Genomic DNA, 16615 nt, shown 5'->3' with positions numbered 1-16615 from the left:
TACTGCCGTAGTTCGTCCTTAATTGGCGCAAAATGGATGCTAGGTTTGTGGCTCATAGAATGACACGTTCTTCTTAAAACGGTGTGAACACTCATTTCCTGATTTACTTACTTCGTCATTTAGTCGTGAACATCCAAAACTCACAGCGATATTTATTTCGTTCTCTCCCTCTCACTCGGTGACAAGCGTTGCTGAGGTAACTTGACAGCATTGCTTTACGGCAGGAGCGTGCTGTTGCTGCTGTTGCTGTGTGTGTGTGTGTGTGGAGGTCATGGGCATGACAGAACAGCGAGTTCCCGATACAGACATGCTGCTTCTCTTTGTAAAATACACTTGATTTAAAAAATAGACGCGATCGGTCAACTACATTATTGTGATCATTATATTGGCGTTGACAGAACAGCTCAACGTTGACCATCTTGATCGTTGCATCATAAGTATCGCTCCTTAGCCGAAGCAAGGACCTGTTCTTTTTTTTTCCATTTTTAAGTTCCTACCATTCACCCAGACATGGACAACAATCCACAAGGCTCCGGGGGACTCAAGGCTAGTCTCGGTGGTCTCTTCGGTGGTGGAGCGCCGGAATATTCCAACACCGAGCTCGCCGGTGTTCCATGTACGCACCCTGGTAGCTTCGCGGCTAGCTTAGAAGCTAACCGGCTAGCACGTTGAAGTCAGTGTTGGGTGCTATTTGATGTTGATATTTGGGTCCTCTTTGACATTTTAGTGACTGGAATGAGCCCTCTGTCGCCGTACCTTAACGTCGACCCTCGTTACCTGATTCAAGTAAGGCAGAACTTAAAATTAGACAATGTTCTCTGATAAAGATATGGCAGAACACTAATTACAAATCGTGTGTTTTCAGGACACAGACGAGTTCATTCTGCCTACGGGCGCTAATAAGACGAGAGGAAGGTTCGAGCTGGCTTTCTTCACAATTGGGGGGTCCTGCATCACTGGTATGTTTGGCATTTAAAAAAATAGGTAATTATCGTTGAAGCAATTAATCTACAAGTCAACTTCACTACTCCACAACATTCCAACACACGACCATGAGATTGCCATTCTAGTTACAATTTGCCTTTTCTCTTTTTGGTTACAGGAGCTTCGTTCGGCGCTTTAAATGGCCTGAGGATGGGCCTGAAGGAGACAAGAGACATGGCTTGGTCCAAACCGCGAAATGTACAGTGAGTATTGAGTCTGATGTTCTATACCACCTCAGTGTATGCAGCAGATAAAACACCATAAGTACGAAGAAGTAAGGTCACAATCAGGCACACCGAGCATTTACAGATGTTATAAAGAGTCCTTTGTTGCATAAATTGGGAATTTTTTCCCCCTCAAAATTAATCAAATAGATGTTATACCCCTGTGATAAGATGTTAAAATGTTGTGCTGTCTCACCAGGATCATCAACATGGTGACAAGGCAAGGAGCTTCGTGGGCCAACACTTTGGGTTCAGTAGGTAAGACCTAATGCGGACTCATCATACAAACACATTGATGTCGTTGATGTGGCATTGACGTCTGTTACGTGATCGCAGCCTTGCTGTACAGCGCGTTTGGCGTGGTGATCGAGAAGGTTCGAGGAGCGGAGGACGACATCAACACAGTAGCAGCCGGCACGCTAACGGGGATGCTCTTCAAGGCGGCCGGTATGTGTCTCTTTATCTTGTTTGCTTTTTTTTTTTTGTATCACAAAAACCTGGCATTTCAACAGTGGTGTTTAGACTTTTTATATTCACTGTGTTTTTGCAGGCGGCCTGAAGGGTGTAGCCCGCGGGGGTCTGGCCGGCCTGGCCTTGTCCAGTGCCTACGCCGTCTACAACAACTGGGACCACCTGACTGGAACATCATCACCATCCTCCTCGAGGCTTTACTGAGTTCCTGCTCCTCGTCCTCTTTTTTTTTTTCCTCTGACATTAGGGCCAAACTATCTCCAGGAGGCAGTGCGCAGACTCTGGGATGGAAGTGCTTTCTGTGTGTATATGTGTGTGTGGCTGTAGGTCCGCAAGTGGATCTTTTAATGATGAACTTTGCCTTACAGTCAGTGCTACTCTTGTATTTATTTCACGGGGATCATCATTAGAAGCTGTACTGTAAGAAGAAGAGTACATGTCAACCGTCATTTGATGAAATAAATCACGGGGAAATACCATAAAAAAGGCAACATCATATTGTTGTGGAAGCTGCGTCAGTGCAGGAAGAAGTCTCGGATGCGCGTGGCCTCGATCCAGGGGATGTAAGCACCGGTGCGGGTGAAAACGCTGGGCTTGTTCTCCACCGTGCAGCCGATGGGGCCGAAGCTCACCACGCCGTGGACCTCCCAGCGCTCGCGGCCAAGCTGGCACAAGAGTGGACCGCCCGAGTCCCCCTGAATCGAACAACACCATGATTGTTTTCTTTCCCCGCCGAGGCTGGGAGGAACGTGGCAGGCAGCGGAAACGAACCTGACAGGCGGCGGGCGGATCCTCTGTGTCCCTGAAGCCGGCGCAGATCATGGAGTCCCGCACGCGGTCACCCCAGAACTTCTTCTGCCGACAAGTTTTGAAGTCGATGATGGGGAGGCGGGCTTGGTTCAGGGCCTCTGCCAGGGAAACATTTTCCTTCCCACCTGGAGTATTTCAATGAAACTGATGTATCCGCTTCTCTAGTCCCTTACACAAACGTTTACAATGCACACAATCGGCCAAAATGTCTCACGAAAATAAAGAAGCTAGTTTTCCGACAGGCAGGACAACTGAACATCCCCTAAATTTGGCCACCGTTTTTATGTAGAAATGTACCAGTAGTCGCCCATGTCAATAATTCCCAATGACTGTGCTGTGATAGATCATATGGGTATTTATTGGGAAATTGTATATAATTATGTAACTCAGTCTGAACATTTACATTTCCAACAAAATATTAATCTCTGCAATGTTTAGTGGCTGGCAGGACAATTACTTGCTCTTCGTCTAGAGGGCAGAATGTACAATTTACCTGTCTCCACTCGTTGCCGTTCATACAACAGAAAATTGAGTAAGTTAATCGAGACGAGATCATTATTCAATTAAACTTTTTTTGGACATTGTTTAGTGGGTTCCGTTAGAGGTTTTCACGTAATGAAATCCTCCAATTTTAAAGTGTCTCAAGTGGCGCTTCTGCGAAATGATAGCTGTACCCCAAAGCGCGTCAAAAAACAAGGTACCGGTAAGTGCGCATTTTATAGCATTATAGCTTGAGCCAGAGGAACTTCATAAGATAACATAGATAAATAGGAACTATCTTATCGGAATCTTGAGAATATTCGTTTTGCCATTAAAAAAAAACTGGTATTGCCCAATTCCAATATGGTGGTTCAACGCATCAATTTGTGACGGATACAGAGTCTGCATCTGTATTACAGACACTGTCTTTGCCAAAACTGGCCATTTCTGTTAATTTTCCATACAGTCAAATACATAAAGACATACTTTGGTAGCTTTTAAGCCACTGTTTTGCTGGTCATACCATCTTAAAATGGTGCATTTGCTAAAAAGTAAAGCTGGCACTAGTTTGATCGAAATACCAATATTGGGGCTCAAACTTTGCGCTTGCTTTGCAAGCTTCCACTTTTCCTTACAAAATGGTCCTTTGGTTTTAATTTGCCATACAGTTAACTACAAAGCAACGTTTTGGCATCTTTAAAATCTTGAAATTGCACGCTTAAAATAAGGACGGTAACAGCCCAATACCTGCTATCGGTTCTCAACCATCCCTATGAGTTTTTTTTACTCCAAAGCAATGTTTTGGCATCTATAAAAATGCTGTATTGCTGAAATTCACTAAAAAGCAGAGACCTCCTGGTGACGGTGTGTCTCAATACTTTTGTCTGCGTGATATTAATTCCTTCAAACTCACCCCGGGTGTCACCCCAGCCGGTGACCCAGCAGTACTGTCCTGGCTTGAGGATGGTTTTCTTGCGCGGCAGGCATGCGTAGCGGATGAAGTTGGACGGGAGGATGTCGGCGGTGGCCTTCACCAGGGCGATGTCGTAATCAAGCTCACTGTGCGCCGGGTAGCGGAAGTTTTCGTGCCGGTAGATACGCTTAACAGGGAAGACCCTCTCGGCCGTTTCGGAACGCCTCAGCTGGTGCTTGCCCAGTACAATCCTCCACGAGCTGGCATCCTCCGCCTTCCCTCTGGAAAAAGGAGGTTGATTTGAACAACTTGAATGTGAAAATTGGCTTTTTATTTCAGGGTTACTTTTGGAAGCAGTGAGCAGCAGTAAGGATCCAATTCTTGTGGATCAGAGTTCCTCCACAGACGTGAATGTGATGTCTGCTGCCTCTGGGACGAACCTGACAAACAAACAGACCGGAAGGCACCTCAGTATCATCATGTGACATTCTCTACCGCAGTGGTTCTCAAACTCTTTCCACCAAGCCCATCCGCCCCTTTTGAGAGATCAAAAGTGACCTCGTGAGCGGAAAACTTTTCCCACCCTTTGGCATATATTCTATTTTCCTATGAATCTACCTGCAGGGAGACCTGCCAGGGCCAGGAGTGCGGCCTGGCCTCGTTGCCCGACACAATCCTCTCGGCCATGTTGGGATTGAAGTAGGCCATCCCGCAATCTCGGGGCCAGTCTACAAGGAAAATCACACAGCCGGTATCGTCAAGCATGTTACGATTCCGATGATTTTATGCGTGTGTATTCTCACCCAGGTGTAACACCTTATGCTGCTTGCCAGGCATGTACGTGAACGCGGCCTCGCTCAACAGGGGCAGCATCAGCAAACACACGACACGAAGCGCGGCGGCCATCGTCTTCCACGCTAAAAATCGCCAGGCCGCGCGCCGCCCGCCGTTTTTATAGCAGCGGGTAGATACACGCACGCAAACACACAATGAGTTGTATCACAACGAGGTGCTGGATCGTTCTCCTTTTCACATGCACACGTCAGTGTAAGCAAACATCATGTCATGTGGCATACCGCAGTGGCACAGTGACCTTCAAATGACATGTGGGGATAAACAACGCTTTGAAAAAGAGTCAAAGCTGGCCAATTCGATCGGCCGGTCGATTAATCAATCAGGCCTTAGTTGTGATCGAGATATTTGCGCAACGATCCATATTCTGCGAGGCAAAACACCTGCTATCCATCCAACAAGACACATCGTGAGAAGCACAACAGCGCGTATAATAATGAACCACGATAGTTGTGTAACGGTAGAAGGTGCTAAACAATGCTTTTATTGATTTCAGCAAGGATATCAATACATGACTGCATGTATGGATAACCGTATTGCTCTGCAACTTCCACCGCTACTCTGCATGTTGTGGTGTGAAAATAAGAGCACACTGGAAATCACCAGTGAGTTGTTGTTGTTGTTTTTTTTTTTTTTTTTTAACTCTGAATGGGAATGTGCACGCTCATCTGAAACGGTGAATGGTCGCAGCCCCTCAACACGGTTCAACAAGTTGACTGCAGCGGAAGAGCATAACACGAGGTGCAGCCGCATCGTCCAACCAACGAGGCATGTCAAGCGATCAGGTGAAACGGCGCCAACGATATTCGAAAAGGGTCTCGTGCTGGACGCCACGCAAGCTCACGTCCCGAATGAAATGTCTCTCGACGTGTTTTTAATCCACTGTTAGAATTAAATCACGTCGGCTCGTAATTCATCAATCTAATATTTATTAACCGAGCATCTCCCCATGTGAACAGAATTCACGGAATGAACGCGTCCTCCACTACAACGCATCAGGTTGGATGAAAATCAAATCATAAACTAACACATAAATAATATATAAAACATGTGCACAAATTTTAACTACAATTACAGTCTATTCATAATAAATGAAGTACAGGGTGAGACAGAATTCATGACTCACGTGCTATCAGTGCTGTCTTGGCATAACTCTGTCGTACGATTAAAAACGAGGAATGGCGTAATTAAATAGCATTCAACTGTTGTTGTCACGTCGCATGAGTTTTTTTTTTTTGGTATGCCCAGCCTGAGGTCAATATGAAACAGACAGACGAATAAAATGCCCATTTAGACTCCTGCACTCCTCTCAGCTCATCAGTACGGCACTGAGGTTCGTCGTTCTTTGCGGGGGATAAGGAATTTATGAGGATAAAGAATATACGACTGCGACGACTGTTATGTTTTCTTGATAGCAACTCAGCGTCGATGCTAATTAGCGTTCGCATTAAAGTAGCTCGTTTGAAGGCTGGGCTATGTTTATTTTAAATACACGAGACACTATATGTCATTCTTTTAGTTGGATTGTAAATTTGGGAGAGGCAACACACGGCTTGAAGTATCTTTTTGGGGAATTTTTCTTCACTATTTGCCAAACTCAACACTGTACAGTAGACCGGGACTTGACTTGTAGGATATTGTTGTTGTTTTTTTTCTGTTTGCTTTTGTTCATAAATCTGTCTGGACTCAAGGTAGTCAAGAATTCTGATCCTGCAGTAAATAAGTTAAACACAATGAATACTGTACATAAAATAAGTCAAATGAATAAAATAATACAAGAAATCATTTTAGTTGAGTGACTTTGATTGAAATTGTCTGTGCAAAGAGCAGCGATAGAGAAGCAGCCGTGTGTATTTAGTTGTTTAAAAATAACATTTTCAATGTCACTTATGTGTCATAAAGCATAAAGTGCAATACATCTGTTGAGCCCTTTTATCAACTAACTTTTTTCTCTATTTTTTTTTTTTCCATCGGTACATTTTAAATCTGTTGCACTGTCCTTCGCTACTGTAAGCTGTGAATTTTCCTGCCGTGGGATGAATCGATCTCATCTTTTATCTTATTCGTCTTCCTTTTTCGAGCCTCCACACCACCCCGGTCGAAGTGACCTCATCACGCTCCTCTTCCGGATGGTCCCGCGCGAGAGCGAGGGGGATTTCGGAACGTTGTGGTTTCCTTCCTCCGCTCTGCTCGCTTCACCAGGCGCCTCCTCCGTTTCGCCTCCGCCGTCTTGCGTCGCCTCCCCTCCGTTGGCCGGAGCGGTCGCATCGGGGAGCGCCGCAGCGGGAGGAGCAGGAGGGTCGGGTGCTTTGGTCTTCTTCTTGGAGGGCCGCTTGACAGCTCGGGGACTGTTGTGGACCTCCAGGTGCTTCCGTATGGCCTCGGTCAGCACCTCCGGCTCCACGGACGCGCCGTGGACGTCCCACGTCATCCCGTCTTCATCCCACTGCACCTGCTTCATGCTGCTCCTCCTTTTCCCCCCCAGCTCGTCCTTCTCCTCGGCGGATTGTGCCTTCAGACACGACCTTCGTCGCTCCAAAATGTCTTTCGGATTCTCGTCCTCCTCTCCCTCGCTCAGCGGGAACATGCTGGAGGAGGGTGACACCAGGTTGGAGTTGGAGCCCACCGAGGCTTTCAGGTCCAGTTTGGATCCGGGTGGCGAGCCCAGGAGGGAGTGGGAAGCGTTCCTGCGAAGGTCCAACCAGGAACTCGCTGGGGAGAGCGTCTGCGCTGGGGAGAGCGTCTGCGCAGGGGAGAGCGTCTGCACAGCCGCGTCCACCATTTTGTGCCTGGCCTTCTCCTTGAGGAAGGGCTCCGGTTGGGGGCCTCCCCCGGAGCATCTGCGCCCATCACAAAGAATGGAGTCGCTCAGTGAGGAGACCAGAGGTGGTCGACTGAACTGTGGTTGCCCCGGCAACTGGAGGTGGCGCACCGAAGCTACTTTGTCGGGTTCTCGCCCTTCGTTCACCGAACTCGACACCCGACCTTGGGGATCGGACATCGGGGGCGTCTCTTCCTCAGGGAGGCATCCAAGGAACAGTGACGCGCCTTCCTCTGAACACATGGATGACGCTATCGGGGAGGGGTACTGAAAATAAAGTAAACGGTTGCCGGGAAAGCCTTCCTCCTCTGTGCTCGCCGCCCGGAAAAAGGGCTCGGGAGGCGGGGTGGTGGATGCCGGAGCGGATCTCGGCGAGTCTCCCTGCTGGGCGAGTGGTCCGCCGGCGGACTCCAGAGTGGGCGTCAGCAGCGGGGAGATGAACGGCGAGGAGGCGAGAGCGGTCGGAGAGCCAGCCACGGCGCAACAAGCCACGTCCCTCGCCAGGCTGCCGGGCCGCGACGTCCCACCCCCCCACACCACCGTGTCGGGCGTGCTACTGCGGCTGTGCGCGCTGCCTCCGCCGCTGCAGCGGCTCCAGCGCCGCACGTTGGACACCCAGCGCTCGCCGAGGGCGGGAGGGTTGTGGGCGTCCGGGGACTGCAGGCTGCCCACGCGCCGCCGCCCGTGGAACTGTTGCGGGGGGCCCTGTTCGGCGCTGGCGCTGCGGCGCAGATCCGCGCCGCTCCACGCCGGGTCGCGCTTGAAGACGTCCACGGAGCTCTTGGAGACAGAGAAGATGGGCGTCTGGGCCTCGACGTCATCTGCCGCTGCCTCCGTCAAGCTGGAATAGGACACGGACGGACTGACGGAACAACACACCGGCGGGTACATCTCGGAGTGGGGTCGCACGGGCCTCGTTGCCATGGCAACAACCTGAAAATTAGGATTCCGTTCAGGTCGGGATATAGGGGTTCTTTGACTTATTTTACTTTTACGAGCTGGTTGCTCATAATATTCGAGCGGGGGTGGGGGGGGTACCACCACACACACACACACACACACTACTACGACTTGGAAAGAATAGGAAACTCCCCACTTCCTACCTTAAAGTAGCGTCCTTTTCTTCGCGGCTAAATGGCGTCCCATTTTCCTCCTGACATCTTTTCTCGGTCCCTCAAAAACAGCCCTCACTTCTTCCGGGTGATCCTCTGGTCCGGTGAGCGAGTGTGGTTTCTGTGAAACAAACCGTAGCACAAATATGGCGCTGATCAAGCATGCGAGTCGAGTGCATGCATGAGAAAGCGGGTGCCGTGGGTGTGGCGCTTCTTGGCCACCGAGGATTAACTTCCCACCTGTCATCCTATTAGCTGATGGCCAATCTCTGGACACCCTGTCTGTGTGTGTGTGTGTGTGGCTCAAGAGTTAAAATCAGGTCAGCTGGCAGGATTTGCATGCACACTTATTCTTGTACAGGATAGGATTAATGACTCTTTCCCCCCAAAATGTACTCTCGCCATCCATTTTCCACCCCTGCTGATTTTATTCAGGCAGGGGGGGGGGGTCCAAATTATGGCAATAACTGATGTGCTAATCTGTCATATTTAGGTTCAGTCAATTCATCGAGTTCGATTCCACTCTGTCCCGAATAAAATGACTGACCAATAGAGGGCGTGGAGATCTGAGAACCAGCCAGCTGTGTCCATCTCACACGCAAGCACATGCACACACTTCAACAGGCAACGTCGCTGAAAAGCATCAAGAAGAAAACTTTCAATTGAAGGTAAGAGAAAACGCATCACGTGAGCTCCCGCGCCGCTTGACTTTGCGTCCGTTTATCATCCGATTCAGGTCCGATGATTCCGGTGGGCCTCACGGCAGGACTTCTGGTGCTGCTATTTTTCATTCTTCTCCTTCTGGGCTTGGTGATGTTCTATCTGTGGAGGAACAAGAGGAGACGTGATCGCAGACAATACCAGGAGCTGGTGGCCGCCACGCCTCACATCCCACCATGCACTCCGGCGGTCATCCCAGTTTCGCAAGGCTTCTACGCCAAGTCAGTACCTTTAAAAAAAACGAAAAACTTCAAACCTAGCTGTGCACACTACAGCGATTCTCACGATGTAGCATTATGCTTTTTTTTCTTTCTTTTATGAAGGCCTGGCCAGATCCCATTCGCGTTGCCCCCTCGCTTTACAACACCTCAGAGGGACACGGAGGAGGGCGAGGGGAAGGCAGAGGTGATAAATACGGAGGCTCACAGGGACATTCTGGCCCATCGGGGTTCTCTCTCCGTTCAGAGTAGGTCACCACGTCACATAAGGTTTTAGGTGTAATCGTGTTTGGTGTTTTTGTACAGGTTTGTAATATATAAAAAGTAGTCACACGCAGAGAGACCCCTCGGCGGCGATCTCTTTTGTCTTCACAAGAACCGTTGACTGTTCGTTTAACCCTGGAGAACCCACGGGGTCAAATCTGGCCCCTATAAATTCTGATACCCTTAAATCCCAAAGGGTCAAATTTGGCCCTAATCCTAAATTAGGATTAAAGCATTAAATATTTGGAAAAACATATATTTTGGTGTTCAGTGAACATATAGCAGTCATTTAATGTCAAATTCATCATTTTCCAAAGAAGAAAAGGGTTCTTGGGTTCTCCAGGGTTAAAGGTCATGAGGATTGACTTAACATTTGCGTCCTTGAAAAACATGGGACATACATGTACATGGGGTCAGTACAGACCTATGCACTTCCGCATCTTACTTGTATTCATGTTGCAGGTTGGTACCCGGTGGGGGCGGTGCTGGCCGGCCTGTATTCTGGCCCGGGGCTGAGTGAGGTGGTGGCGCCCCCGCCCGGCATGGCCACTCGCCTCTGCTTCTCGGTGGAGTACCGTCACGGCGGCGAGCAGCTGGCCGTCTCTTTGCTCCGCCTGGGCAACCTTCCGCCTCCTTTTCACGCTAACGTCACCATGGTGCAGCTCCGCCTGCTGCCCGACGACCGGCGCCCCCGCCAGGCCAAGGCCAGGACCACCGGGCCTGACCCGGAGTTCAATGACTCCTTTGTTTTCCAGGTGAGAATGTGAGCACACACTTGATGAAGTGATTCCAGTATTCAGTAGTCGCCACACACGCAGGTCTCAGGAGCGCAGGTGTCACGGAGCACTCTCAGTGTGTGCGTGCTGAGCGTGTCACATGATGGCAAACGGCACGCAGTGGGCCAGGTGCTGTTTCCGCTGCAAGGAGAACTGGGACAGGCCGGCAGGGTACTCTGGAGGGACCTGGACACCGAAAAGCACCATCACGTATGTGCATGGGTGGCACAGTGGCGCCTTGATTTATCAGTGGAATTCGTAACTCGGGACAAATCATTTCCCAATTGAAATGAATAGAAATGGCCTTAATTGAAAGACCAACATTTTTAATCTAGTTTCACTATACCTGTATTGGGAGTCAGTCTGGAATGGATTCCTCACGGTAAACTGAGGTTCACTGTACTAATGCTTGTGTACCTGTCAGTATTCAGAACTTGGTGACGTCTTAGTGTCCCTGAGCTACAACCCAACTCTACAGCGCCTATCCGTAGAGGTCCCGAAGGCTCGAGGAATGCAACCTCTCATGGACGCGGGTGGGAGCTCCTCCAGGTGGTCTCTTCTTGCTCGATGTGCTTCACTTCAACATCTCTTCTCTTCCCAGACGTGTGCATGCGGGCGAGCTTGCAAATCCACACTCAGGTGATTAAAATCAAAAGCAGTGGGGTGGTGAAGGCGGACGGCGAGCCGGCTTTCGAATTCAGGACGAGCTTCAAGCTGCGGGTGGAGCACATGGACGAATCCTGCCTGCGCTTGGAGGTGCGGCGGCAGACTGATCACCTTCCCTCAGGTGACTCACTACCTCCTACAGGAGAGTCAGTCATTGATTGTAGACTGCAAAATATGTGACTGTACTAGACACCGCGGGATGCCATAAAACCACCCAAGCCGATCTATTTATCTGAATTTCTCATTGTTTCTCACCATTTCTGCCCAGAACCTTCAGTCCCACTGGGAGTCGTGGTGCTGGGGCCGTTCATGTATGCTCGGGGCCCGCAGCTGCAACACTGGATGGACATGGTCAACACACCACTCCAGCCGGTCAAACTGTGGCACGGACTCTGCACAGCCAATTAAAGCAAACATGTGTCGTGTGCATCCGCAGAATATATTCCGCTGAAGCTTCTGAACAGAATTAAAACAAACTGAATCAAGGGTTAATTCAGTCAAATATAACAATAAAAGGTGTTCAGTTGTTTGTGGGGAAATGTTTCACACAAAAGGGGAGAGAAAAAAATGACGTGCTTCAGTACACACATTTAAATACCGCATATGTCCAGAAGTGGCGCACATCGTCTCTTTTGCCGCTGAATTAGTAGCGTAGAGTGAGAATGAACGCGGAAGTCCAGTTCACGCGAGCGTGTGCTGACGTAGCGACGCTTTAGTCAGATGTAAATACAGATTTTCATTATGAAAATAAATGAGAACACATTACTGGAAGGACAAAAAGTCGTTTTGGTGCCATACAATGCGGAACACGTGCCGAGGTAATCGCAGAGTAATATCAGGGTACTCAGAAGATTAACTTTGTCTATTTATTTATATATGTACATGGGGTTGGTCAAAGTTATATGTTTACATGTTTACGTGAATGTTTTTATTTTATTACGGGTAAGTACGGCGAATAATGGTAAATTAAGTAGAAAATAATGGGATATTTTACGTGATGGAAGGAAGGGTGCAAATAATCGGGTTTGAATACGAACGGAAAAAAGGAAGGAGGTAAAAGAAAAAAAAGCCTGTCAGAGGTGGAAGAAAGACAGAAAAACTGGTAAAATGCATGAATCAAAAGTGGATCCGAGGGAAAGAAGGAAGGAGGTCAGGGAGGGGGAGGGCGTAAATGTAATTAAAAATGTGTATACCTACATTTTGCTTACTCTGTAACGTCTCATTAAGGTTTTTGTTTGTATTTATCTGTGTGAGGTACCACGAATGGATGAAGTCTGTGGAGCTGCAGCAGCTGACGGCATCAGAGCCTCTGACTCTCGAGCAAGAATATGATATGCAGCGCAGCTGGAGGGAAGATGCCGACAGTAAGTCCAAAGAGGCAATGACACCATTGCAAAATAAATGCTGAAAAAAAAATATCTACAATTCTTGAGCCACACATTTCATAGACATTAAGAAGCATTTTCAAGTGCGGTTGAATGATACCGTGTTGTCACAGAGTGCACCTTCATCATCCTGGACAAGAGGCGTTGGGCGGACTCTGACGCAGAGGAGGCGCAGTGCATGATCGGAGACGTCAACATCTTCCTGACCGACCCCGGGGATCCTTCCTTGGCTGAGCTGGAGATCATGATAGCAGGTCAACAAACAACCGAGATTCGCCACCAGCCCTCTTGTTTGACTTAAGTCACTATTTTTTATTTTTATTTTTATACAGAGCCCAGTTATAGGGGTAAAGGCATTGGGAAAGAGGTGACGCAGATGATGATGCACTACGGTGAGCTTTTTACTGCACATTAATACTTGTACAGTCGCTATTAAAACACTACAAACGTTTTTTTTCATAGCAGCTATGGTCATGTTTTTTGGGGATTATTTTTCCCCGAAATGAAAATGATTATATAGTGAAATTTGTTTTTGATTTAAAAATTTGTTTTCACTGATCATTGCCTTGTCTACCACCAGGAGTCGCCAAACTAGGCATCAGCAAATTTCAAGCAAAAATTGGCTTGGACAACGAGGTCAGCATTGCTATGTTCAAGAAACTATACTTCCAACAGGTAAAAATAATACAAATGGGACAGTCTATTGTTTTGATTGCAAAAACGGAGGTCTTGTGATTAAAAAAAAAGGTTGTAGTCATTGGACCATGAGGCATTAGACAGTATTTGAATACAAATGTACTGTACGTGTGATGCAGGTGTCCGTGTGTCAGGTGTTCAAGGAGGTTACCTTGGAGACGGCGGTGGACGAGTCGCTTCATCGGAGGCTGTTGCAGGAAGTCGGTCACGTGATCGAGCGGGACTACCGAGCGTCCCGCGGAGTGAGACGGGAAGCGGCGTCACAGACGGTCACGGACACTCCCATGTGAGCTTCAGGCGTAGCCTCAGCACGTTTATTTTATGGCGTGATCACATTACAAGAGGAACGCCGCAAAGTGGCGTGAGAAGACAAAGGACGCTTTTTAAAAACAGCCGGTTGTACAAAGAGCGACAATTCCATAGGAATTTTCACACGTGTGCCCCCCCCCTTTTTTTTTTGTCTTTCTGCGTGAACGAGAAGCGACGGCCACCTTAATGAGAAGATTTTTTTCTTCAAATCCCAGTTTTAGCTTTTGGACGTTTGCATGGATTCCAGGAAGTCCTTGACGGCGGCGGACAGGTCGCCGAGGAGATGGCGGACCACGCCCTCTTGTTTACGGGCCCAGGTCAGGCTTTGGTCCAAGGCGGCATCCACTGACACGCACACGTCCTCCCGCTTCAGCTCCGTCAATCGGCAGGTGGCAATTATAATGGCTGCGCAGAGGAGCAGCACCAGGGAGAGCTTGAAGAGCACGCCGAGCACCGAGCGGCAAGGCTTGGACGCCGCCACCGCTCCGGACTTCTTCCCAGCTGATGCGACACAAAGACAGAAGATTGTTTTTAAAAAGTCTGATTGTTTTTTTTTTTAATCCTAGAAAGTCATCTTCCAAAAATTGCCTGTTTATGACCCAAAAAAATAAAGTCCTTTCCTTTTTTAGTCTTGCAGATTTTCTGTTCTGACATTAGTATTTGAACTGAGCTTGTTGGAGTGCACGTGCATTACCCGAGGCCTGTCCGTTCTTCTTTTTGCTCTTCCGCTCCTCGGTCTTCTTCTGCTGCTGCTGCTGTTGCTTCTGCTCCTGGATGACGGCAGCGGCGGCGGCCACCTGGGCGTTGTACTCCTTCCGGCGCTTCTCCTTCTCCTCAGCCTTCTCTCGCTTACGCGCCTCCTTCTCACGGGCCTCGCGTTCCCGCTTTTTGGCCTCTCGCTTCTTCTCCAACTCTGATGAAATGAGAAAAAGTGATGTTTTTAACCCCCCGCAAAAATGTCTTTCAGAAAAAAAGAAATTACTTGGTTTGTTTGTTTTTAATGTGTAATTTTAAGTTCACACACAATTTGTGAGAGATTGAACTTTCTGTTTCCTCACCTTTTTCCCTCAGAAGTCGCTTCTCTCGTGCGCGGTCAGCCTCATCCTGCAGGATCTGCATGTGCTTGAGAACCTAATAAGTTGAGACAAAGCATACCCTTGGTACCAGCACCAACATCCATAAACTAACAGAAACGTAGACATTTTAATGAGCGGTGTTTCCATGAACTGGTAAGTCTCTAACCTGGCTCATGACCCTTTCTCATGATGGAGCGTACGAGTACTCCTACAGAGTACTCCCTTCCGTCCAAAGTTAAATCTTCCTTTCCAAGTTGTCAGATAACAGGCGCCAGTGTGTCTACTAATGAGGGTTAAATCTTTCTCTCTGAGATGTGGTCAGGTACCATGCGCTCGGGTCCCTTGACCTCAAACTGACCCCTGATTCTCTGTGCTTCCATTTTGTGCAAGATGTTCTGAGCACAAGCATTTCGAGGTCAATCAAGCATGTAACAAAATGAAACTTTAAAAAATGACAACATTGTATTTGTCTATCCTAACACTTACCCTGGTGGCACACTGCTTGCACTGCTTCTCGTCGAGGCAATCTCCCGCGGCTTTGGCCAGGCCCGCATCCAGAGGATTGTCCTTCAGGTCCAACCACTTCAGACTCTGACAACCAAATACAAAACCCGTGCTATTAGCTTAGCTTATCCTAATGACAGTTAGCAGCAAGAAGAGAAATGCCACTTTTGTTTGGTGCATGCGTCCACCGACCCGCAGCTGAGAGAAGCTGACAGGTAGCGTGCGCAGCTTGTTGTTGTACAAGTCCAAGTGCTGCAGGCTGGTAAGGTTCCCCAGGTCATCCGGCAAACGGGTCAGTTGGTTTTTGCTCAGGTCCAGCTTCACCAAATGGGTTAGGTTGCAGAACTCTGGCTGCAATGTGAAGGAGAAGGAGAAAAATTGGAAATGATTTCAAACCACGGTTATGACTTCAAAGGGCTTTTAAAACAGGGCTGGGTTACAATTTCAATTTCAAAGCTGGGCAAGGGTTTTAATTAGGGTTGTGGTTTCAAATTAAGGTTTCAAAGCAGGTGAAACTCGTTCAAAACTACATAATTCCACCATTTTGCATCCACGTGACACACCCGTTTCACCTCCTAATCATAAAATACACAAAATACAAAAAGATTTACTTACCGGCAGAGAGGGGAGGTTGTTGCACGACAAGTCCAAAATAGTCGCTTTGGTGAATAAAGCCTGTTGGGATTAATTCACTATTATTTGTTGAGTAAAGAAAATGACAAAGTCTTGTCACTCAATCGACCATAAATATTAATAACGGTGCGTTTTTCAAGCTCACACCGCACGAACGCAAACTCACCAGCTCCTTAAAGGGCACCTCGGTGAGGTTGCACAGACTCAAATCCATCTCATTATCGCTTATTTTATCTTTTAAATTAAGCACTTTGTTGCTTTTACTCATTGTGTCTCCCTGTGGAAAGAAAAAAAAATTACTCGCGTGACGGCGTTTTTTCTGATTATTAATATGTGTGTGTAAAAATATATGTTTATTTATATTACACATATACAAAATTACCATTTTCTGTTCATGGCACACTCACCTGTTTTATTTTTTTTACGTCGTTTCAAAAACTGTCTCGATGCGAGGCAAGCGACAAAGACAACAGGAACTTGTTGAAAATGTCAGAAAAGTGAAGCAAAAAGAGGCGCTGGGTCGACGTGTGCTGTTTTGGGGCGACTTGGAGTCTGAATGAAAATCCACGTCACTGATTTGAGCCGCACAGAGGAGGCGGGATACAGACTAGCGCCCCCTCCACACCCGGAGGGCGCATTACACACACACACAATAAACCACGACAGCTGCAGCTGTAACAGCGCTGAACAAAACCGTTAAC

At 48.0% G+C, this 16615-nt stretch overlaps 6 protein-coding genes across 10 annotated transcripts; 3 read left to right on the top strand and 3 right to left on the bottom strand.

Moving 5' to 3' along the window:
• The first annotated feature begins 221 nt into the window (after nt 1–221).
• On the top strand, nt 222–2050 carry timm23a (translocase of inner mitochondrial membrane 23 homolog a (yeast)). Its single transcript, XM_086138549.1, has 7 exons — nt 222–616; nt 728–786; nt 866–959; nt 1103–1187; nt 1408–1466; nt 1545–1655; nt 1759–2050. Exons 1-7 carry the CDS (start codon nt 511–513, stop codon nt 1881–1883), a joined length of 639 nt encoding a protein of 212 aa, XP_085994675.1. The 5' UTR covers nt 222–510; the 3' UTR covers nt 1884–2050.
• LOC147189872 (elastase-1) lies at nt 2047–5493 on the bottom strand. The gene is made up of 6 exons (XM_086138546.1): nt 4686–5493; nt 4501–4610; nt 4228–4322; nt 3883–4163; nt 2451–2614; nt 2047–2374 (listed from the first exon to the last, which is right to left on the bottom strand). Exons 1-6 carry the CDS (start codon nt 4786–4788, stop codon nt 2195–2197), a joined length of 933 nt encoding a protein of 310 aa, XP_085994672.1. The 5' UTR covers nt 4789–5493; the 3' UTR covers nt 2047–2194.
• Nucleotides 5494–5646: 153 nt separating this feature from the next.
• On the bottom strand, nt 5647–10463 carry LOC147189871 (uncharacterized). 3 transcript variants are annotated; one of them, XM_086138539.1, is made up of 4 exons: nt 10315–10463; nt 9215–9489; nt 8659–8788; nt 5647–8488 (listed from the first exon to the last, which is right to left on the bottom strand). In XM_086138539.1, exon 4 carries the CDS (start codon nt 8477–8479, stop codon nt 6794–6796), a length of 1686 nt encoding a protein of 561 aa, XP_085994665.1. In that variant the 5' UTR covers nt 8480–8488; nt 8659–8788; nt 9215–9489; nt 10315–10463; the 3' UTR covers nt 5647–6793. The 3 variants fall into 3 exon arrangements, with proteins under 3 accessions (XP_085994665.1, XP_085994666.1, XP_085994668.1); XM_086138540.1 differs by having other exon boundaries at nt 9215–9616; nt 10315–10447; XM_086138542.1 differs by having other exon boundaries at nt 8659–9489.
• syt15 (synaptotagmin XV) lies at nt 8329–11735 on the top strand. Of its 2 annotated transcripts, none has more exons than XM_086138544.1 (9): nt 8329–8440; nt 9161–9335; nt 9404–9608; nt 9711–9853; nt 10332–10624; nt 10688–10855; nt 11070–11178; nt 11247–11432; nt 11580–11735. In XM_086138544.1, the coding sequence occupies exons 3-9, from the start codon at nt 9409–9411 to the stop codon at nt 11717–11719; spliced, it is 1239 nt and encodes a 412-aa protein (XP_085994670.1). In that variant the 5' UTR covers nt 8329–8440; nt 9161–9335; nt 9404–9408; the 3' UTR covers nt 11720–11735. The 2 variants fall into 2 exon arrangements, with proteins under 2 accessions (XP_085994670.1, XP_085994669.1); XM_086138543.1 differs by having other exon boundaries at nt 8379–8511.
• Nucleotides 11736–11987: 252 nt separating this feature from the next.
• Nucleotides 11988–14329, top strand: nat9 (N-acetyltransferase 9). Of its 2 annotated transcripts, XM_086138547.1 has the most exons (7): nt 11988–12129; nt 12566–12675; nt 12810–12950; nt 13029–13088; nt 13277–13371; nt 13512–13678; nt 13917–14329. In XM_086138547.1, the coding sequence occupies exons 1-7, from the start codon at nt 12053–12055 to the stop codon at nt 13957–13959; spliced, it is 693 nt and encodes a 230-aa protein (XP_085994673.1). In that variant the 5' UTR covers nt 11988–12052; the 3' UTR covers nt 13960–14329. The 2 variants fall into 2 exon arrangements, with proteins under 2 accessions (XP_085994673.1, XP_085994674.1); XM_086138548.1 differs by having other exon boundaries at nt 13512–14329.
• On the bottom strand, nt 13680–16470 carry lrrc59 (leucine rich repeat containing 59). The gene is made up of 8 exons (XM_086138545.1): nt 16322–16470; nt 16081–16191; nt 15897–15956; nt 15474–15632; nt 15264–15368; nt 14760–14832; nt 14396–14614; nt 13680–14202 (listed from the first exon to the last, which is right to left on the bottom strand). The coding sequence occupies exons 2-8, from the start codon at nt 16180–16182 to the stop codon at nt 13919–13921; spliced, it is 1002 nt and encodes a 333-aa protein (XP_085994671.1). The 5' UTR covers nt 16183–16191; nt 16322–16470; the 3' UTR covers nt 13680–13918.
• Between the last annotated feature and the right edge of the window lie 145 nt (nt 16471–16615).

Source organism: Hippocampus guttulatus, chromosome 19 (assembly GCF_054856545.1).
Source record: "Hippocampus guttulatus isolate MCC_2025c chromosome 19, RoL_Hgut_1.0, whole genome shotgun sequence".
Lineage (NCBI taxonomy): Eukaryota > Metazoa > Chordata > Actinopteri > Syngnathiformes > Syngnathidae > Hippocampus > Hippocampus guttulatus.
Note: the sequence above shows the minus strand (reverse complement) of the source record. Positions and strands in the feature narration are given on the sequence as shown.